The sequence below is a fragment of the Typopeltis vanoorti genome, chromosome 12 (assembly GCF_054136105.1).
Source record: "Typopeltis vanoorti isolate ZY-2024b chromosome 12, IOZ_Tvanoo_1.0, whole genome shotgun sequence".
NCBI classification, from domain to species: domain Eukaryota; kingdom Metazoa; phylum Arthropoda; class Arachnida; order Uropygi; family Thelyphonidae; genus Typopeltis; species Typopeltis vanoorti.
Window position 1 is genome coordinate 46,366,196 of NC_143560.1, and position 24,997 is coordinate 46,391,192.

General features: G+C 36.6%; 1 protein-coding gene across 1 annotated transcript in view; it reads right to left on the minus strand.

Moving 5' to 3' along the window:
• Positions 1–304: 304 nt before the first annotated feature.
• Vha44 (V-type proton ATPase subunit Vha44) overlaps positions 305–24,997 on the minus strand; it is a 147,845-nt gene continuing 123,152 nt past the window's right edge. Inside the window, exons 11-13 of the mRNA XM_090402018.1 lie at positions 17,364–17,461; positions 9,884–10,010; positions 305–762 (exon numbers count right to left, since the gene is read on the minus strand). Of these exons, the coding sequence (XP_090258144.1) occupies positions 667–762; positions 9,884–10,010; positions 17,364–17,461 (321 nt within the window). The 3' untranslated portion in view covers positions 305–666. The remainder of the gene's footprint in view (positions 763–9,883; positions 10,011–17,363; positions 17,462–24,997) is intronic.

The following is a 24,997-nucleotide window of genomic DNA, read 5'->3' on the forward strand; positions in this document are numbered from 1 at the left end:
GATAGAAATAATGTACTATGCCATTAAAAAAATAACTCTGTAAAATGTTTTAAATTAGTAGCTAAATTATTTCATCCTGGTGAGTGATTTTTTAAAATAGTTAGCCATAAAAAATGTATAGACTGAAAATTTTTAAAATCGGTATAATTTATTTTCAAGATATATATAGGCACACTAATCGAATTTGGTATACAAAAAAAAGAATGCACTAATCGGGGGTGCATTAATCGAGAGATTGCTGTATTCTGATTTAAAATAGCAGGAGTGAACTAAATGATTAATATCTATGAAAGAAAAAAATAACTCAGTTAATGGAACAGTTTTATTACATTAAATATATTTTTTACACTTCGTTTAAACAATTTAAAATGCACTAATCTTATATTACATGATATAATGATGAGAAATGACAACCATCCTCTATCTATTCATAAATACAATCACACCATATATTCTGAAGGAATATTTCAACATAATTATACTTAATAATCTAGTTACAGAAAACACCAGTGTGGAAATGTATTATATAGATGAGGGAAAAGGGCAATCACTGGTATTTGCAAGACAGTTCAGTACCATCACAGAAATTACTCGGAATGATTTCAATTAAGCTTACAATGCTCTGGATGCAAATTAATGATGCCTATTTTAATTCCTAAAACACAATCAATGACCTGGACCACTCTCTCCCATATCAATATTAATCTTAAAATATACATATGGGTAATATTCTTGCTGACTTAAATTCAGTCCAGGTATATCCTGAAAGGGAAATAAAAAAGACTGAATAAGTATAACAATTTATTTTGAGTCATATTTAAAAAAATCTAGATATGTAAGTGTGTGTGTGTGTGTGTGTGTGTGTACACACACACACACACACACACACAGTCTACTAATAATGGTCCAGACACCCCTGTTATTTGAAGTTATGGAACATTTCAGGTTTGTTAATAACATAAAAACTGTAGCATCATAGCAGTTGAATACAGGTGGTATGGCAACATTAAATATTTTTTAATGTTGTCACGTGAACTTAGTGACCTCGAGAGAGATGTCATCGCGGGCTCTCACACTTGCCATTGCTGCTCAACTGGAGCATCCAAATCAACGGTTGGGAGTGTGATCAACAAATGGAGACATTCTAGACTAGTGCAGGAAAACACCCAGGGTGGTCACCAAAAATGACTGGCACACAAAACCGGCTACAGACCATCCGTGATGAGTTCCAGAGTGCCAGGGCAGTGCTGGTGAGTACTAATACTGTATGAAAAGAACTCCATTTACTGAATTTTCATAGAAGAGCAGCAGCAGCAGCAGCACACAAGCTGAACATCACAACAAGAAACAAGGTGGCTCGTCTGGCCTGGTGCAAAAAGCGTGTGAACTGGACAAATGACCAGTGGAAAACAGTACTCTGGAGCGATGAAACCAAGGTTCCAGTCTGATGGTAGGGTGTGGAGGCAGCCTGGTGAACACTTGTTACCACAGTAAAGCTTGGTTGTGGAGGAGTAATAGTGTGGGGTGCATTCATCTAGTTTGGAGTGGGACCACTGGTTGTTGTCTGTGGTTCCATGAAGGTAGCTCAGTACCTTGATATTCTGGATAATCGGGTGATGCCTACACTGTGGAGTTTTTATGGAACAGACACATGTTACTATCAAGATGACAATGTCCCATGCCACAAAGCTGTAGCTGTTATGGAATGGTATGAAGAGATGGATGTCAAATGACTGCCCTGGCATGTACAGAGTCCTGCCCTCAACTCCATCGAACACCTATGGGATGAATTTTAGTGGCGATTGAGGTCCAGAGCAGTATGTCCTCAAGCTGTCACTGAACTCGGTGCTGCTTGGATGGAGGAACAGAGACAAATTCCACTTAATGTCTGCCACACGTTGGTGGAAAGCCTCCCTCAAAGGAGAGGTGATCAAAGCCAACGGTGGACATTCCCAATATTCGGGTTCGTTTGCTGGTATCAATTGTAAAGTGTCCAGACAATTTACTGATAGACAGCCATGGATGAGGCTTAAGTGCTGTGAGATGTCCTCACAGTAAACTGTTGGAGGCTTAATGGAATATATATAGCACTCGGAAAGGACTGATTTTAATACTTCCAATATTTCGTCTCAGTTCACTGAGACATCTTCAGGGATTACAAAAAACTAATGTAACACACACTCAAAATACAACACAATACTAAGCCAAACACATGGGTGACTAAAGTCCTATCTAGGTGGTGTGCCCTTTATGGGCGATTGTAGGTGGCCTAGAATGTAAGGTGGGATCTCTGATAATGAATGTTTCCCAAATTTTTGGAAGTTTAATGCAACCATATTTATTTAGATTCAGTTGATATCTGAGTGCTGCTGCAGATTCTAAAAATAGTCTTTCTTTTTTGAATTTACTGTGGTGTAGCATGGTGGTTTTTTTCCCAGGAGATCTTGTGGGTTGTATCCAAAACATGGTCTGCCAGGCCAGACAACCATAGTTGTGATTGTAGATGTATGATTTGTGTTCTCCTAAACAGATGGTTGCTGATCTACCTGTCTGTCTAAAGTATGCCAGCTTGCAGGAACAGGGTACTTTATAAACTCCAGGCACTGAGACAGGAGGGAGCTGATCTTTGGTAGAACAGATAAGGGTAGCAAGTTTATGGTGAAGCTTTGTGGAGGTTGTACTTTTTTAAGATCTTGGCTATTTTTTACGATGTGCTATGGACGTAGGATATGGTGATGGCATTTCTGAACTCCTTCTGAAGAGATGGCTGGGGAGTGGGGGAGGAACTGATTATTTTTTTTAATACTGTAATCGCTGTAGCCATTGGCGAGGAAGATGTGTGTGTGTGTGTGTGTGTGTGTGAGAGTTTGGCTGAAAGGGCAGTTCCACTGGAACAAAGATTGTGGGCTCTCTTGGTTAGCATTTTAATAATGCCATATTGTTGAGAGGGGTGGTGGTAGGAAAGTTTATGAATGTATCTGCCTGTGTGCATAAGTTTTCTATATACATTGATAGACTGTGTGTGTGTGTGTGTGTGTGTGTGTGTGTGTGTGTGTGTGTGTGTGTGTGTGTGTGTGTGTGTGTGTGTGTGTGTAAAACTAGGTTTAGCACAGTTTTTCAATCTCTAGGGGGGGGGAATGCTTCAGGAGCATTAAATGAAAGGATAATGAAGATCTATTGTTATTTTAAGTAAACAAGAGCAGATTTGTGTTTGGAGTCTTAAAAGTTCTGAGTGAAACTGAGATCGTGTGGATCTCTTTTAATTTGGTGCTGAGCTCAACTAATCAGTGATTTGAAAATTCTGCTGCTGAGAAAAGACGAATCAAATCAAATTATATTGGCATGGAAATACAAGAATTTAATATTAAAGTTAGTTATGATTCTTAACTCAGTATTTTTTAGGATAACATTAAAAAATTTGTAATAAACAAGTAAAAGTACTTTATTTAGAAAAAGGAGCACTTTCACAATCTATCTATAACCTTTGCCAAAATAGATACAATTGTTATATTACACTTATAAAAACTGCTCAATTTTAGGAGGGAAAAATAATTGTTGGTTATGCGTAATACTGTCTAATAGTAAGAAAAATATGATAATCAGACTGCCAGATGTCTAAATTATATGGATACCTGGATACCAATACCATTGTTTTGAAGGGACACAACTTTGCAGTTAAACAGCCCAGGCTGTTTCTGTAGTAGTGCATTATAAATCTGCGACAGCTGTGAAGATATTCTCTGTGATCATTGGATAGAAGATTGTAATGGATAATACCACCTATTTTCTACCAGACACAGAAAAATCTTCTATAGGTGAATTGTGAGAGTCTGTGTTTCGCATGGTTAATTGGATGATAGCCAATTTTGTGATTGTTTAGCTGCTGTATCTTAAGTCATTTTAACAGCCAGTCCAAAGACAGCTGACACTCTGCAGCTTGCCTGCTATGAGTTCCCAGCCAATTCAAATGTAAACCACAGTAAATAACTTTATTAATCAGAATATTACAGATATTTTGTTTTACATCTTCAGATCCAGAAATCTGAATAATACAACTCGACAGTGAAATGTGTGCATTATAATGGAATATCACTTTGCACCAAGTAACATGCCCTTTTAATCAGTTAAAATTCAATAACTATCCCCCCAAATAAAAAACCAAAAAAACATTTGAGTTTCTCTTCTACATCCTTCAAGTGAAGAAGATATTCACAGATTCCTGCTGTACATAAAAAAATTTCAGGATGCAGCAAAGATTTTTAAAAAATTCTGACTCACTGCCACCTTTAAAGCAATCAACCAAATCTGCCAGCTGATATCTTTTCCTGAAGACAACTTCTCTCTATTATTGTTACTTACTAAGACTTCACTGAAATGCATTCATTTCACTGTTCACTTGTATTGAAATTTCTAGTATTGTTCATCAACTCCCATGAAGATGTTTTACAAGACAAAAATGAAATAACTGTAATGCCAGTTATTTACTGTGGTTGGGTTATGTGTGTCAAATAATCATGAAAGTTCCGTAAGTATCTTTACAATAGTCTTTAGGGAATCAACAGCATGAATTATTATATATAGTGATCAATATATCAAAAAAAGGCCAATACTAGACTCTTTGAAAGAAATACTATTAATATTAATCTCACATAATTAACATTATAGGATGGATCTCATCACAATGCTACTAAACATCTTATAGATAAAAGATAGAACTGAATGTTCTGACTCAGAACCACAAATCTGCTACTGCTCCAAAACAAGGTCCTAATTTAGACTCTCTACATAATACAGAAAACAATATTTTTCTACTAAAGCAGCTAATAAACTATTGTGAAGTCACCAAAGTAATCTATCATTTCAAACTACCTGCAATGAATATTCTTTCAGAACTAAAAGCCTAGTGGCCACTAAAAAGGAACAATCACAAAGATTAAGGCAATATCACAGTTGTATTGGACACTAAATCTTATAATAGAAAAATTAATTTACTTCTACAAGACTGAAATATTTATAGGCTACATAAAATTAACAAATTATCAGATAAGACCATTTCCACAGATCAAGCAACTATAGAAAATCAGAACATACACCAGATCTCCCAGGATTTGCAACTCACCTAAACTACAACTATCCTGATTCCATAGCCAGTCGGACCTACAAAATTTCTAAATTTAATCTAACCTTATCTGTCCACTAACTGAACACTGGTTCTACCATAAAAAATTCCACAATTTCTTTCAAAAATATAAGATATAAAACTTGGATCCTAAGATATGACAGTTAGTTATCAACACTGTGTCTTTTTATTGCCAATTCGTTATTCCAAGATAGAAATTTTATCTGAAGAATTTTCAATGGACATTATAGATTTATTCAAATTTACTATCACCTCCAGATATTTTATCCAGAAAGATATAAACTTTACAAATAAGTTAGAATGAAATGCCACAGATTCCACACTATCCCCAAATCTAACAAATTTTTATCTGTGTAGAAGTGTAGAAGAAAAAACTTGTAAATTTTAATCCAAAACAATCTCTTTGGCTATGCTAACTGGATGACATGTCTGCTAACTGGAAAACCACACATCGTGTTTTCTTCCAAAGGGCAATAGTCACACTCCTTTCTACATGAAATTAATCCTGTACATCCTAAGATAATATTTACTTTGGAAAAAGAAACTGCCAGGAAGAACATTTTTGAATATCTTTCTTAAATGTGAACTGATGGGTCGGTGCCTACTTTGTCTGCTGCAAACCTACATTTACCTTGCTACATCCATCATGCTTCAGCAGACTGCCCTTTACAAAAACATAGAATTCTTAAATGTTTGGTATCTAGAGCCCTGCTCTGCTGAAGAATCTCTTTATACAAAAATAGAAACTATCCAGCAAACTGCCCCTTTTAAACAGTTACACTCCAAGAACTATCTATACCCTCCCCACCAAAAAAAAAGTTTCTCTCTGCATCCTCTAAGGACATATTTAGTGAATTGGTATTCCTTAGATTATTATTATTATTACCACAAACCTCCTGGGAGTCAGGAACTCATTTAGGCAGATCACATATCCCCCATCAGCTGTCATACTTTTCCTGAATTCATTTATACTACCTGCACTTCCCACCTCCAAAGGCAAATCATTCCAATCATGCACCACTGTATGAGAGAAAAATCTAGCTCTTATCTTCTTCATTCTCAATTTCCACCAATGCCCTTTTGTCCTCTCTACCCCATCCCCCACAAAATGTAAAATTCCATCTACTGGTATCCTGTATGACCCTTTCAGAAGTTTGTATGTCTCTATTAAGCTTCCTGTGTGCTAGTGTCCGCAGTCTACAAATTCTCAATCTGTTCTTATAATCATCTTTGCACCACACTTATGCACTCTTCCTTGTACTGAGAGTCAAATTATGCAGTAAGAGGCACAGCGAATTCATCTGAACACTCAGCATGGATGTTCAGATGAACATCCATGCTGATATCCCATCTGTCCCTATTGAATTATTATTATTCAGTTTATGCAACAACTCTAATACCTCCATGAGGTAACATTAAGCTTCATAAAGCAGTTAGTGATTAGCAAAATGGTTACTCATTACCTGAACAATCTCTTTTACAGCTATTACCCACAAACCATCCTCATTCAGTAGAGTTGTTCTTTCACATTTTACTAGCAGCATAATAATAGAATTCTTTAGCTTGTTTCTTCTTATGCTCATTTTTAGCCTTCTGTACAATACTTATAACTATTCTGGCTTGCACCTTACAATTTTCATAACTGATGTCATTCTTATGCATAGAGTCTAACTTTCACATTCTCATTTTTGTAAAAATCTCTTGCTTAATAAGACTGCACATCTATTTCATTCTGACCATATTTATTCTTTGAACTCTAGGGGCACAAAAGGTATTCCAACTGACAGCCAAGCAAATAAGCTGACTACAACCTCTCCCCCTTACAGTGTTCTATGTTATTGCAACTTATTTTATTTCAGTCAAACAAGAACCTCAGTTAAAAAGATATTATGGAGTATCGAAGCCATATCAAACTGAGATTGGCTTAACATGGAACTGACAACACTAGCCATGGGATAACACCAAACTCCTATATAATAATATTTATAAATATCAAAATTTAATTACAGGAAGTGCTGAAGTCCTACTGCATTGGCCAAACCTAAATCATAACGATTGCTTTTCTATTATAAAAGTTCAGGAAATTGTTATTATTATTTGACACCTCCAGGGAGTCCAAAGACTCATCAAGGGAGGGCACGTACTCTACAATTCTGTCTCCACCAACTGACCGCACTACACCAACACCACTTACCACCACCACTAGTATTTCCTTGGACAATCACAAACATCCATGCCCATGGCAGGATTCGAGCCTACAGCCTCGTGGCTAAAAAGCAGATACGCTAACCACTCGGCCAGCCAGGCTGGCCAACTAATCATCAACTAATATATATATATATATATATATATATATATATATATATATTTTTTTTTTTTTTTAATAATGATTTCCAGCACTGTTTATCATAGCAATTTGTGACTGTGCACGTCAAAAGATTGCATTCACACATTTGTATTTAAATTTTGAGTATTGCTTTTCAACCCACATTGATGATGTTTTATGAGACATGAAACGAAATACAGGTCATATGACACATTAGGTTCCAGACCACCTCGTATAACAAATCACTGCCTTTTTCTCCCCCCCCCCCTCCCACCACTTAAACATGCATGTAATGATTTAATAACATTTTAAAGTAGTTATATATATGACTGATATGTGCAAACAAAAAAATTTTGAATTTTTGCAAGGAGAAAAATTACAGCTTGGCTTAAGGGAACATACCAACCTGTCTGGTTATCAATCTACACAATTAAAAGTTTTTCTGTTTCAGCAATGAGATTGTCATGTTTATGGATAATTGCAGCATTAACTAGTGTAGCACTTTTCACTTCACTAAGAACTTTATCTTTGTGTTACAGAGTTTAGGCTGCAGAAAAGAAGACACGTAAGCCATTACACACACTAAATTTAATCAGTTTGATCTTAATATGTAATGTAATAGGCTTACATGTAGTCTTCTTTTCAATGGAGGCAACAGCATCACTTTGAATTTTATCTGCCATCTTTAATAACAATAAAATAAAATAATACTTACAAATAGTTTATAATTCACAGAGGAACACCAAAACACAGAAAGATGCAGTGAGCAACGGTGTTGTAAAAAAACTTTCAATCCATGAAAACTGCACATTGGTTGATTCACTAGAGCATCATCTCACTAAAAGCATTGTATAAGCGAATGCAACATCATATAAATGGGCAATGGTCATAACTGAGGGGGGTGCTGTACGAGGCAGATTGTAAAACGAAGCATCATAATGTGGGGTATTACTATATCTGAAATATTTTATTAATAAAGTTATTTAATGTGGTTTTCAATGGAAGTTCGGTGTCTTCTCACAGCAACAACCACACACACACACAATCTTTCTGGCAAAGATTCAGTGTGAGTCTTTATGTAACTCATCACATGCAGATATTTTTAACCATTTTTGGGCAAGTATTCACTCACTGGAACTTAATGCTATGCATTCTACAAATGTGCGCTAAAATCATATGCTTATGGCACCACTATTCATCACTATTTCATTATTATTCATTGCTACTGAACTGCATTTCACACTTGCCGACTATCATCTGACTTAGCATCATCTGTATTTTCAAACTGCATTAATAGCTATGCACAATTTCTAATACCATCCGCAAATTATAGTCAAATATTAACTATGAAAAACTGCACAAAGTTTTTGGTCACATTCTGATATATTCTATCAAAAGTCAGCGAACTCAAACTTCAGAAAAATGGGCTGCACTACATCAAAATTTTGTGATCCATGAAAGATATTGTTTCCTTTATAGATCACAATATCTCTTTTGTGATCACTAAAGAAGATCACTGTTTATTTGAAAGTAATTTTGACTGCATTACAAACAGTGAGTACAGGGAAAGTGCTAATAGTATTTCAGAGGAAAATGTCTCTATGTGCTGCTGCTGCACAGCAATCTGGCATTCCCTGGTTCACAGTTGGCAAAGAGATGAAGAAATAGAAGCCCAGTATTTTATGCTGAGCCTAAAATACGACAAGAGGTGCCATTCTCTGAGAGGGCTGATTACTTCATCTGACTGTCAGATGAAGTAAACAGAAGAACTTGTATATGGAAATACAAACAGCCACAAGCAATCCTATAAAGTGTTTCTAAGACACACAAAAAGAGAGAGAGAGAGCAGCAGCCCCACAAGATTTTATTGACAACAACAAATATACAGTAATCTATCATTTATCCGACCTCTCAATTAGAATGGCAAGTTCTAATAATTGAAGTATACAATTATATGGTGCTCTACCAGAAGTCACTGACATACAAGTGTCTTAAAGGTCAGATAAATGGTAGATTACTATACTGAGTGGCATGGACCAAAGCACACACGTTCTGGGTTATGGAGCAATGTAAATTGATTCTATAGTGTGATGAGTCATGTTGCACTGTGTGTGTGTGGGGGGGGGGGAGTTGCATCTTGTGGCATGGATTAGATAAATTAGTTGTAGTTCATGGAATCATAACTTTCAGTGCCCTACACTGAGAATATTATGGTACTGGCATTTTACACCTAAAACAATTACTCCTCTGTGTCACAAAGCAATGATGGTAAATATATCATTCAAAAATAACAGTGGAGCACAAGATCAACTTTCTACCACAAATTAGTAGCCTTAATTATGATCAAAGTCTAATACATTATTAAGTTCTATCAGTTAATACATGTTTAACAGATCAACCTCTTTTCAAAGACTTACATCAATAGGTCCCTGAGCTATACTTGTATCTAAGTGACTGTATAATTTATTAAGTGCTTCACGTAATTTTTTTGGAGATTTCTGAGGATGCAATAACATAGCTTGAAAATTAACTGGAAGGCCATACCTATGGAATAAGAAATTTCATTAGGCGGGTAAAATTGAATTAATGAAGGACATATAATAACAAAAGCGCAAATCAATATAATAAATGTACATGCTCTGGGTCTTCAAATGGAGAAGAACCATGCTGCACATGACATATGTGCAACACAAATTAAGATTTCACTACTAGTTTCTTATAGTTTTCTTCTGAACTGCTCTACTATTTGTCAGATCTCCAATATATATTCAACTCTTGAATTTCTGCCTTCTGGAATGCTTACTTGCATAATTTCAATTAGATACTATTGATAATTTCTTGTTTTCAATTTTCAATATTTTCTGTTATATCTGTTGATGTTATATTTTCTGTTATATCTGTATCTGTTGAATTACAGATCACAGGTCTGTAATCTCTTTTTTCAACCTACATTTCCAATCCAATTCTCAGAAGAATATATGTTAAAACTGGTTTGAACATTGTGTATAGTGAGCTAGTTATTTGGTACAGTTTTCTTATTGTTATCTTTTTATTATTATCATCTGAGATCTCCAGAGAGCATAAAGGACTCATCATCTTCAATTCCTCTTGCCTACACACAGCACTAGTGTGCTATAGGTCTTGTGGTCTTTCATGTGTGGATCAGATATAAAAAAAAAAAAAAAAAAAAAATTAAAGGAGCCCATACATCAACCATACTAGTTGTCATACCTTCTTTTAAACTTATGCATACTGGATGCACTCACCACTGCTCTGGAAGAGCAAAATCTAGCTCTTACCCTATCTTAACTTCCATGTTCTCTCTCCCCATATAACATATGATATCTTATGACACCCATTCAGAAGTTTATAAACCTCTGTCATGATCACCCCCCCCCCAATACCTCTTTCTCCTGTTTACCAACATCTGCAGTCTACATACTCTCAATTGGGTCCTCATAATCTACATTCCCTAATCCTGGTATAATCTTTGTATCCTTTTCAGAGTTTTTTTATCCCCTCCAAAACCATGAGACCAAACTAGTGCAGATTTGGTCTCACGATGCAATCATATCAATATCTTGTAAAGAGGCAAAATGACTTCCTTACCTGTCAGTGATAACATTGCAATTATCCTATAAGTTGTGTTTGCAATTTTTGTTATGTGATCTCTGAACTTCAAATTCCTATCCACTATAACCCCAAGATCCCTAGTCTCATCAGAGTTGATGAGACTAAGGATCTTGTAGAATAATCGCACCAATACAATATGCCAATGGAAATCTAGTCATGTCAAAGTGCATAGCTTTACACTTACTAACATTGAATACACAGCCATTATCATTTTCCCACTATTCCAGCTTATTTAAATCTGCATGAATTGGATATTAGCAGCATCCTTGATTGACTTGCCTATTTTTGCATCATCAACAAACAAACATCTCCTGCCAGATCCTTCCGTATATCATTAATGTATAGATTGAACAATGATCTAAGAACTGATCCCTGAGGTACACCACTGGTCATTTTTTTTTTTTTTAAATCTTTGTACTAGTTATGGGCAGTACTACCATTACATCAAGTCCAGACTTGATATAGGCCTAAGCCTTTACAAGTGTTTTACTCTATGCCTGTTCTAGTTATCAGTCATTCTCTGGTAGCAACAGCATGCCACCAGTGTGCCCTGTAGGATCCTCAAGGATAGAACTTTTATATCCTTCTATGTAAGCCCAAGCTGTTTTAAGTTCTTATAGCTATCTGCGCTCCATACGGCATGTAAAGAGATCATGGTGCTGGTAAACCTCGGAGTTTCCCCATGCTCCTCCCTTATCTTACTAACTAGATCTCGGTTATTCTTATAACAGTTTACCTTATTATTATGGCTATAGGCTAGTGGGCACCCTGTTCCCACCACCTGAGCATCAACTACCCAAATATCACTATCTCTTTTAACCACTAAGTCTGGCTTATGCAAACCCATGGAGGTCCTATAATGCGGTTCCACTGCGGTCTACCAACCTTTGTTCTTAAAGCGGTTGTTCAGAATGGAGACCTCAGCATCATGCCTCGCACACAGACCCCATGGGTGCAGAAGCAACACTGGGCTATATGAAAGAATGTCTCACTGTAGTGGCAGCTAGCCCTACAGTTTGAGTCGTCACTACCCCATCGAGCTGTGCAGGCTCGAGTGGACAGGGCATTGATCCTCGTCCTGATAAGGTCAATATACTCGAACCCAGGGAGGAGTCTGGTGCCATCCCTTACCCAATCATGCTGGGAGGCACCAGATATGACTCATGACTCTTTTAAAGGAGCACAATCTACAGAACAGTGCAGCAGAGATGCCTATCTCTTGTGTTCTGCGGATGCTGACTCAATTAAGGTACTCTGATAATGGAACCAGCCTTTAGCCTGCCTAAAGTCTTCTTGTATTAATGAACTATAGAAAGCCTCTCTGCAGATAGAGGAAGAAGATAGTTCTAACTTCGGGATTCTGAACAGCCGCAGGCATGGGATCAGCCATCTAAGTGATGGAACCCTGAGCCTGATGTCCTTCACCCTTGCGTGGAAATATGCAGTAGGGGTGTCAGACGGCAGTCGGAGCCATGATCTCACAGCTGAATGGACAGCCCTATCCATTCGGGACAGTACCAAAATATATGTCCTACCAAGCACCAACTTGTGGTAAAAAGCGAGGTAGGAAATAGTGGAAAAGGAGAAACAGTCTTTGCTGGGGCTTGAGAAAAGCTTGCCTCAAAGAAGCGATCCCAGCTTCTAGGATAGAAGGGACGGAAGACCTTCCCTTTGGAGTGAACAAAGTTTATGCAACAGCTTTTCATGTGGTATTATATCAAATGCCTCAGCAAAGTCCAACAATATCATAGTGTGGCCATTCCCTTTATCCAACTTAGCCATAACACTCCTATAAAATATGAGTGAAGTGTTAACACACAACTTTCCTTTAGTAAATCCATGTTACCTTGCAGAGTATTGCTTGTTTGTCAGCACATTTTTGTATGCAAGTTCTTACCAACTTGTATAAAATCTTCACCTACACTCCAGAGATACTGATAGGTCAGTAGGTGGACATATTGGTTTCTGCACTATCATTGTACATTAACTATCACGAATTCTTTTGATTCATATGGGATCTTTCCTGAGCTGAGATTCAAGTTATACAAACAATTGCACTGAACATTCCTTTAGCATATATATATATACATATACTGATATTCTACCTGTTCACTATTGCTGAATGCTTATCCAGGCCATGCAACAGGTCATCATCCAGTGTTGCAGTAGTACTGTGCTATATCTTAGCAAAGTGAGTACTCGAATTTTGGGAGATACTGGGATAGGAGTGTTGGTAGCTTGCTTCACCTTTGCTATGGTGTTGTACTACTTACCCAGGTAAGATAGTACAACACTATATTCAGTCCTGAAGATATTTTCAGGCGCAAACTTTGTTTGCTCTCACTGGGATAAAGGATTAAACTAAATTTATCAAAGTGAGTACTCATTAATTGAACAATCTCATCAGCTTCTGACACAAGAGTATCATCTACATTCAGTAAATTCAGCAGAGCACTGTCCATGAAAGCATCTGTAGAAGGGATACAAGCCAAACACCGAATGTTTGTAAGAGAGGGGATCCTTATTTACCAAATTATCCTCTTCTTGATAGAATTGAGCAATCCTGGAGAGAATTTTGGTGCACCACCCAAATATGGGAACAATATTCCAAGGTTAGTTGGTTGGATTTGTAAAATTAGCACTGTGAGGGCATGAAGTAGTGTCTTGTGAAGCAAGTTTTTGGCAGCTGCAGAAGCTATGGTTTACATATGTTTGTGCCAGGAAAGATTGAAGGTATAGGTCAGGCCAAGAAGGGAAATCTGATCGTGTTTGGAACAGATTTCCCTTCTTGTGAGAGATCTGACAGGACTGGGTTTTGATGGCATTGAAGTCTACAAGGTTGCCCTTGCCCCATATATAGTTAGGAGATCAGAGTTCAGGTCACTGGTCATGGTGGATCTTGAGGATTCTAATACCTGAGCACTACAAGGTTTGTCAAATGAACAAATTAGGATGGACCATCAATTTGGAAACTTAGTTGACCAAACTGTATTCTAAACTGCATATGCATAATGATATAACAGATATGTGAGCTAGTGCACCGTTCATATATATATATGGCTATCTGCCGATTTTGTCAAGCAACCAGGACAGAGAATGAAACATCAATTGCTGGAACAACTTTTTCATTATAATAAAAATGGTTGATCAAATCAGTGTTATTTTAGTGTACTATGTGTATTGTTATGTAGTCAGTCTGTCCTCAATTTAAAAATGCATGAGAATTATGACCACTTGCACTTACAATGACTATCCCATTAAAGCATTCACCAAATACCACAAAAATATCTTGCATTGTACAAAGAACGCATCGTGGAGTGAGGTGATAGCAGAATGTATGTGTGGTGTTGGAAGAAACTGCTGAAAACAGTGTACGTTCTTATGGTCACAAGATCCAACAGAAACTAAGCCTTACAAGAGATTGGTGATAAGTGATAATGAAGAGCTTAATAAGCCAGAAGTACAGAAAGTTGCAGAATAATAAGAGAATAAAAGCATAGCAAGAAGAAACAGCTGAGTCCTACCAAAAAAAAAAAAAAATGTATAATGAAAAAATTGGCAGAGGCATTTGCCTATGTTAATAAGGTAGTTCAGTTTTTTTGAGGAAATGGATCCTAACATGGAGAGATTTAGTAAGAAAGACAGAATGGTGCAACTGCTTTCCATAGAGAAATTTATGCAGAAAAGAAAAGTAAAGGCAAACCAGGTAAACTAAGTTGGATGTAATGTACAAATTTTTAAAGAAGCCCACCTCAGCTCAACACCCCTTCTAAAATGAGCCCAGACTTTTCAAAAGTTATGTATCTGGTGGATCATCCTCAGAATGCTTTGTTGCAATTCCTGAATTTGCTACTGATTGCCTAGCCTCACCTAACTTGGCAGATGAATCATCCAATTCATTAAGTATAGTTTGAAGAATTATTCTTGTTCTGTATGTTTCCAGCTGATTACTTTACTGGCATATGCACAGAAGCAGTGCACACTCATAATTCATTATTTCTTACAGTGCAGTACTAGACACAGTAATTTTATTATTTCACTATAAACAAAGAGTAAAATTAGTTAAAAAAGGTAATAAAATAGACCTACACATTTTAGCATTCAGCAATTTGACTATGATAAGACTATGTTAAAATATTCTTACAGTTTATATAGTGATTTCCAACTTACAACATATTCAACTTATGACAGGATTGTCGGAATGGAACCCCTGTTGTAAGTTGAGGATAGATTGTATATGTATACTCCAGATGATGACCTTGATAAAAAGGTCGAAATATTAGGTAATTATTTTGGTTATATTAAATTGAAGTTATTACTCTAACAGAGTGGCTGCTTTCATAATTTATTACAATGAATGCTAGAACAGCTGCAGTTTTTGGGAAAGAAGGGCAAAATAGTAACCCCTCCATAAGCATGGGTCTAGAACAGATGTTTCCAATTACAGACCACACTGTATATCTGCAGTTGTGGTCAAGGTACTGGAGACACTGGTTAGGAATAGAATGGGAATAGGTTGATGAAGGTAGGTCTTGTTATAGCAAATTCATATAGAGTGATATTCCTGGACTTTGCAAAGGCATTTGATAGATAAGCTGCAGAAGATGGAAATGGATAACAGATTGGTTAGATGGATTGAAGACTGGCTCTTTGAATGATACCAGAAAGCTATGTGTGGTGTAGCAATGGCAAAGTTGTGGGAAATTATAAGGAGAATTGCTGATGCTAATTCCCTTCAAGAAGATTTGAATAGACTTTTAGCTTAGACATATGTCAATAAGTGCAAAGTGCACAAAGATCTATGGCTGCATATTGTATTGATGGAACTATGCTTCAGGAAATGGATGAATTCCTGATGGTTGATGGAATAAAGTTCTGAGGGCATATTGCAAGTATTGCAAAGACTGCACATTGTAAGAGTATGTTGACAAGTAGAAATAAGGAGATAGTGGTGGTGTCATTGTATAAGATATTGGTCAGACCATACATGGACTACTGTGCTCAAATTTGGTAACTTAGTTTTCACTGTGATGTGGAAACTAGATAGGATCCAGAGACAAATGAAGAAAGAAATATTGATCTAGCAACCACCATTCAGGACTCTTGAATGGTGGTTGTGTGAAGAGGCTGAGAGAATATATGCAGAGTTTGGTGGATAGGAGGAAAAGAAGTGATATGATAGAGACATTTAGGTAAGTGGGAGAATTTCCCTGGATCAATACTGAGAGAAATATAAAGAGTGGAGGGTGAGAAGGGAAAAACAAGAGGCTATCCCTGGAAGTTGTGTGAACACATGGTGAAGAGTAGATTTTTACATGGAGATTAGTGAATGAGTGGAATACATTGTCAAAATGCACTGGGAATGTGGGAAGTGTAAATACTTTCAATGCTCAGTACAAAAGACATGTTGTTATTTAAGTGGGCCTCCCATGATGAGTCTGCTAACTCCATGGATTTTATTATAATTACTTTCCTCACAATCATTTACTAAGCTATACACACTTTTTCAAGTCCTTTCAAGCCTCTAATAAGCAGCATAGCAGGCTTCAAAGCCTGCTGATTGGAGAGCAGATATCCACCTGATCACCCAGGTTAACATGGTTGGCAGTTTATTATTGGTTATTTTCTGATCAATGAATCTCTCCTTAAGTTTTAACTTTAAGTTCATAAATATGTACAGAATTCATGACTGAATGTTACTTGAATTTATTATTTTATATTGAATCTCCCTCTCTCAATCCTTTCTTTTTTCTGCATGTATGTACCATTCATTTCTAGTTCACATGTAATTCCCTCCACCTGTCAGTAATATGCTGCACCACCCAAATAATGAAATTATATTATTATTAGTTAGATTTTGAAACCAACAGCATCTTCCTCTTCCACAACATAAAGGTCCCAGTGATATTCTCACTAACAGAAACTATCAAAACCATAACAGCAAGAGATAACTAGCGGTAGCCTTCTGTTTTTATTTTACACCATATGATGCAATATACATAGCTACTATGCATTTCTGTTAATATGAAATATATAATATAACAATATGAAACATTCAGCAAATTTATATTTCTGTTCATTTTCCTAATGATATCATAGCATATTACTTCCATGAAATATTGTCATCTATCTCATATATCTTTCCTTAAGCTTTATGCCCATCATGGATGCTTACAGAATCAAAACTATTTACTATGTTAGATGTAACAATGCATAGCATAGCAAAGAAAATAAATTATAAAGAAAATTGAGATTGTTACTTACCTTAGCACGCTCTCTACAAATACACGAAGTGCTTTAACATGTATCCAGGCAGAAAATGTTTCTCCAAAGTTCACTTTAAGCCATCGAACCAAAATACCCTAGAAGAATTGGAAATATATGAGATTTTAATATTATGGAATTACTTTAACATTGTGGGGGTAAAAAAAAAAATACTACAGGTACACACCAATTTTCCAGAACCTTTGGTTCCAGAGCCTTGCTAGATCAACAAAGGTCATGTAATAATAGTTCATCAGTACATCTCTGACCCACAAATTAAAGTTCTCAAATGTCTCTAAAGCAACACTGATGACTAGAAACTAAAAATATTAAATGGGAACTAGTCAGGTGGTAGCAGGAATTTCAAGTGCTCTCTAATAATTTTGTCCAGACAAAATGAGGTACCAGATAATCGGTGCTGTGCCTGTATTATTGTGGAAGGAGAGTAAAACTGGTGAGCGAGTGTGCAATAAATGTTTTGAAAGTGAATGTGGAGAGGACAAATTATGTGACAGAAGAGTAGAGTGATAGTAGATGGGAAAATGTAAATTTCGGTGATAATATTGAAAGTGCAGTGGCAGAACTTCAGGAGAACATAAAGACCTGAATAAAGAAATAGCACATTTGCATGTACAAAGCACAAAACTGAAAGACTGCAGAAACAGCAAGAGATTGTCGAACTGAAAAAAAAAAAAAAAGAAAGATGCAGGCGGTCTGAAGCCAAAATGAAAATTGTAAGAATAAATGGGAGAAAGAGCTTAAGCAGATAATTTTTTTTTTATAGCAATCCTATGATAAGGATAGTACTTCACAAAAGTGCTACAAAATCTTTCCCTGGAGTGACAATTAATATTATTAATGGTATCAAAATGCAAAAAGGAAGGTGAAAGAATTAATTATTTTAGCTAGAACCAATGACCAGAAAGGTGAGAAATATTGTGTGAGGGAGGATGTGAAAGAGTAGTTACTAGAAAAGTTACTGAAAAAAGTGAAGTTTGTAAGTCTGCTGCCACACCATGATAGAGACGAACTAAGAAGGAGGGTGATGATCGCTAATGAATCAATACACAGGTTGTGCAGAAGGAATGATGTAAAATTTGTGGACCTATGGCCTGAATTTGATGATGATCAGAAAGATTTGTACAATGCTGATGAACTTGTGTAACAGAGCTCCATGTGGTATTCTGTCAGATACCTTTCCAAAATCCAGCAGAATTATTGTGTAGTCATTTCCTTTATCCAACTCAGCTGTTGAGAGCTGAGACTTAAATTAAAGAGCCTAGTCAGAAGCACTGCCAGTTTCCCCTTGCACATTCTTTCAAAACCCAATATGATATCCCATTTAGTCCCACAGCTGTATTTAAATTGAGATTCTGCAGTATCCTAAGAACCTCCACAATTCATCCATCTCAGTTCCCACATTAGTGTCTGTTACATATATTAAAACAGTAACCTCATTTGGATGATATACCCTTGCAAAGTGTCACTCAGTAATTCAACTATTTTATCTGCTTCTGTCACCTTGTGACCATCATCACTCATTGAGGTAAATCTTCCATAGTCATTCTCCCTCTTACTTGCCGCATAATGAAAGACTCTTTGGAATTTCCATTGGCCTGCTTGGCTAGATTCTTCTCATAATCTGATTTTGCCTTCCTTGCCATGCTGGTCACCTTTCTCTTTATATATCCTCCACATCATTTGCTTCTTCTGCAGCTCGTGCTTAATGATATTACTCATCCATCTAACTCCTACTTGATTAACCCTCCTTAACTTAGGTATACAATTTAATATTGTTGCCTCTAGATGACCCTTAATTATCTCCCTTCCACTAATAACATCCTTACCCTGCAGTGCTGTATGCCTTGGCACACTTTCTTCATAAGCTTGTCATAATCGCCTACCTTGCAGTTCCACATATATCCCTTCTTGCCAGATTATTCCTAATGTTTTACAATCTCCCAAGTCAAGACTGCATAGTTACTTTCACCAATTGGAGGCAACGTAGTCACCTTGGTTATGGATAGCTCTTTTGATCCTATGACCAGGTCCAATTCTTTCACTCTCCTAGTCCCCTCCATCATGCTGCCTAAAGTAATTATCTCTTAGCAGGTGTATAAATTCCATTTCTTTCCTGCTGTGATCTTTTGTCCTTCTAGTCTATATCATCATAGGTGAAGTTCCCATAATAATCACTCCATAATGTAGCCTATAGCAACAACCAACTGTATATTTTGTCTTACTGGCCTTAATCTCACACCAGATTGCTTCAAATGAACAGCCACCCTTCTGCCTATCAATATGTTCTCATCTCCTATGAGGAGCCTGTACGTGAACAATGTAATGAAGTTGTTCATCCACTATTCATCAGCAGTACCCCTCCCTGATCCTATCTTCTCTATCTTCCCTGAAAATACTAAACTCTTCACAAATTTATCCGTGTAATTACATCATCTGCTGTTATCCAAGTCTCACTAGTGCCCATAACTTTTGGTGACGTTGCACTAACAAATGCCCAAAACTCTGCCCTCTTCTTCCTGATACTTCTGGCATTAGTATATAGAAACTGCAGCATCCCTTCAGGCCTCCACCCACCTTTACTTCCTGAACTGGCTAACCTATTCAATATTTTTGCTTGAGAGACTTCATTCTGCAGTTGTTGGTTATTCTCATACTCATGAGTGCCTTCAAAACACCTGAATCCACCCTAATTGCTGAATGTTTCTAAAATTGTGCATCAGTATGCTTGGTGAAGAAAGCTCTCTACACACACTCAACACCAAAACCATTTAGGTGCAGTCTGTCTGCATTATACACATCCTTCTTTCCATCAAACACAGACCACAGCTCCACAAATCCCACATCATTCCTTCTGCACAGCCTACATATAGATTCATTAGCTACCAATGAAGAGCCTCCGTAACTCAGTCAGTATAGACAAAGCTCTCTGGTCGGAAAGACCTGGGTTCAATTCCCATCCAAGACGTGAGAAACCTTTATCCAGAACAGGCAAACTGGCCCCGTGAACACATGCATCTACTGACATAGGACACACAGGAGACATACAGCTAACTACCTTATCCTCGAGTTACGATTGCAAGAATAAAAAACCTTGACACCATAAAATGTAAAAGAGGAAGGATTAAGAAAGAAAGCTACCAATGCCCTCAGTTAGCCCTTATGATAGTGTGGCAGGAGACGTACAATCATCACCTTTTCGCTCTTCAGTTTCCCTTCTTCTAATATGAATTGCATAATCTACTACTGCACAATGGTGCAATGCCTTAGAATCTAAGGAATGACTTAGAGGACAGAAATATAAACAACTAACCAAATTATGTATGGTATCTAAAATAATTCACAACAGAGCTTGGTATAAGTTATTGCTTAAATTTTAATTAAAGAAATACTGTATATTGTGTCACATTTCTTTCATTTACACTTCTAACACAATAGTATCAATTTATGCCAGCTGTCCATCATTGGTTCTCTGTCCAATTAAGAGGCCTATGCCAATAACTTTTCTCATCTCCCTTAAGATAACTAATTCAGGCTTCATTCGTGTCCTCTCCTCCTTTGTAGGAATTACTGACTGCTTAAAAAGTTATTTAGCAAGACAGTACATGGGCCAAGTACAGTTTTGGAATACATCCACTATTGATAAATTGTTGATTTATCATGCTTGTCCTCCATGTATCTATGGTCTTCCAAGGTGCACAAAGAAGGTTATCCTTTATGTCCCACAGTTGACTGTATTGACTCGCCCATGTACTGTCTTGCTAAATAACTGATTTCCTTTGAAACCTTGCTGGTCACTCTAGTTCTTATATCAAAAACAACCCCAATTTCAAAGATAAAATTAAAGATCTACGTTTGTAGGACAATGATTTCTTTGGACATAGTTTCTCTGTTCAACAACATATCATTTTAAGAAACTCCTAAATTATTACAAGCCACTTTTGCTATGCTCTTCTTAACAAATTTAAGTTTACTATCCCATCAGTAGAAGCTACTTCCCCTGGCAAAGTTATACAAACAAACTGAGGGAACAGCAATGGGCAGTCTTATCTCAACAGCTTTGGTGGACCATTTTATGGACCAACTGAAATTCAATTCTTCAGTACCATTTTTTCTCATCTGCATATTTAGCTTCACTTCATAGCTGGTATTTTTGCAGCTTGATGACACTCAGAGATAGAATTACTAAACTTTTGAGATAAAATAAACCCCATGTATTCTGCTATCAAGTTAAGTTCACCATTGAATGTGAACCTAACAACAGTCTTCCTTTTTATTTTATTTATTTATTTTTTGGACAGTTTAATAATTTGCACCTCTACAGGCACTATTCAATTTTTTGTTTAATGAAAACTTTCCTTTAGTAGCAGATACATTCATCTTTCCTAGCAACATCATCCATCTCAGAAGACATGTATTATTCTACTGACCTCCACCTGTCAGTAGAATTAAACAAAATAAAAATCACCATGACTGCTAATGGAAATGTCTAGCGTAACCATATGAATGTCACCAAATTTCCATAACTTGCCTCCAGAGAATGGATGATACTGCAAGAAGATATGCTGTGGATAAAGAATAGCAGAATCCATACTGTAAGTCACTTATTAACTGGTGGCCCACCAATGTGATGTAAAATTTGATTGTTGATAGCTTTCTAAATTACTTGATAGAATTAAGGTGAGAACAATGGCATGATAGTTTGATGGCTGGCTTTTATCTTCTTTCTTTGAATGGGTTGAATATGGGCTTGTTTCCATGCTATAGAACAGAAAGCAAATGAGTATGAAAGATTTAAAGACTACTATACAGAATGGGTATTAATTCTGAAAAGTTGTAAACACAATTCGGAGGATAGCATCAGTATCGAGACCATTGGGTATCCAAGCTATTCAGAATTCTTTGATGTCTTTTTGATGAAAGAACAGACCAGTGGAGGCTCATGTAGTGGGATACTTTAACTTGGTCATCAATGCAGCAGTTGAGGAAAAGAATGATGCCAAATGAACAGCCTTTACTTTGGGTAATGTTATTACAAGAGGACCATTTGGACATAAAAGAGGTGGATACATGGATGAGGAGAATGGCACCCATTGCCCTTGGCAAGGGACCAAAATGCTTGACTGAGTTGAGCAGGAAATGAGTTTTCTGCACCTGACCAAAATCAAGTCTGGATTGATTTTGGTGATTTTTTTTTAGCAGCTCTTACAAGTTGCAGTGTAGACTGAGCATAAAGTAGGAATTTTTGATTTCAAGCTACTTGTAATATGCTGGACTTTTTTTAAACTCTTGGATTGCTTTAGTACACTTACTGAAAAAAATCAGACTATAGACAATGGCCAAAGAGTTTAGTAAAATCATTATTGTGAGTTGCAAACCTTCATTCCAGGAAGATTTATTTTAGTTATTTGGTTGTCAAGTGTTTGAATCAGAAGAGTGAAAACAGTAATCAACCCAAGAAAAAAAGAGGGTTAGATATCATGGAGGTCATTACCTTTTGGTACTACAAGTGTCAAAGGACATGAGACTAAGAGAGTGGTCGGTTGCAGGACTTCTGGAGCTAAGGAAACTTGGGATTATGGTTTGAGTTACTGAGAAAAGAGTTGACATCCACAGTATATAAGGAAAGAGAAACTGGTTAAGAAGGGATCAATGGTGTTAGGAGAGCTGAGAGGATTATTGGATACGTCAGCTGTACAGCTTATGATCTTCGCTGACAGCAAACTTCTTGGCTTATCAACAGAAAAAAGAGAAACTAGTTTCAAGTTATGAATGGTGAAGTCTCTCAAGAGATCAAAGTGACCTCATTGTTTGGGTATTCAGACTACAGAAAATTATACTTCAAATACAAATTATGAAAAGATCAGAGTGGCTATCAGAATACAGAGAGCAATAGCGAAAACAAATGAATGTATGAAGTAAAGAAATTTTGAGCCAGATAAGAAATAATAAGAATGTTGGTGAAGTGGATGTTCAGTTTCTTTTTTATTTATTATTTTTTATATATTTTCTTAGCCATTCTTTGTCATGGCATGACAGATCTGACAAATGCACAAGTTCCATCTTTGTGGATGAAGTAATGTTTATAAGTAGTGGTGATTATATTCCAGTTACAATCATGAATGTTGGTGAAGTAGATGTTGATTTTCTAATTAGTTCATTATGTTTTCTTAGCCAGATATGTTTTTTTTTTTGTTAGTTTTGTTTTCTTTTTCTTTTGGTTTGTTGTTTCTCTTTTCTTTTAGTTAGAATTGATTTTTTTTATATTGTTTTCTAAGTAAGAGAAAAGATGATATGTATTGATTTATGATGATATGTATTGATGAGTGTTGCAGAGGAATTAATTAAACAGTAGGGGCATGAAGTGTAGGATGAAATACTGGTGTGTGGCTTTGGCAGCACTCCTTCATACTAGCATGCTTGAATTCCATGATGGCATGGTCTGGTAGAGTATATAGCAGCCTGGATTATTCACTTGTTGGTCAAAATAATTTGATGCATTACCATCGCAACATGATGCAGTACACAGGACTGAACCTGATGCATTACCATCAGTTTCACATTTCATCAGATTTTCAATAGTGTGCACTGGTGGCTAGTCTGCAGAATCACTTTATTGCTATACCCTCAAATCGTGAGTTTCAGGGTCTCTACAGCAGTGTGTTTGGCATGCTCTTGGGGTCGTCCACACTACACAGATGAGGGAAAGAAAGAAATTGGATATTTGCAGTGTTTGGTTTCCTGCTCAGGAAACCAAACATTGCAAGAGAAACTTCAGATTTCTAATAAGCAAGGTGGAGGTGGTGGTGTGTCATTGGGCATCTACTGCCTAGGGATCAAAATGTTCTTTCCTGAAAATAGGGAAGATATGCCTTTTTGATGTATCCTTCTGGCTGGTTCTGTAAAAAAAGGGCAGTACATGTACATTTATCAGATCTAATATTGAATGTCAGAGAATGCCAAATTTATGATTCCCTGTTTATAATCTGCTCTGGTTCATAATTTCCTTGTCACACTTCATTGCATTCATTTATTGTCATTATCAATCTCCAAAAACAACTTCTATGATCCCTTTATCTCTGATGCTTGATTTTCTGCCATCTAATTACAAACAGTAAGTGAACTACTCAAAACTGACTTCCTTTCTCTAACTCCACTGATTAAGCTGGAAGAAATCCCTAGCAGCTAGGTGTTTCTTCCTACGGCTCATAGTTGCTCTTAGCGATGACATAACACTAATTGCTCATCCACCCACCATCGTCTAGGGTCTTTATCTTGACCAGTTCTCTTTCCAGATACACTGTAGATATTAACTCTTCTTTTGGTTACTTACACCATAATCTTATCGAAATTTCCTTTTCAACTAAATGTCCTTTACCCCGACATTCTCAATTGATTATCCTTTGATCTAAAATGGTACCAAATTAGACAATTTCCATGATTTCTACCCTACTTTCATGGTCTGATTACTATTTTGCTCTTTCAATCAGATGAATAATTGAAATAATCCTGCAAATGAGAATCTTTATCCCTCTCCACCCAAACCTTTGACCATTTATCAAATCTTGATTTCCAAATAAGTATGCTAAAGTAATTCAAGATACAAATGTGGCATA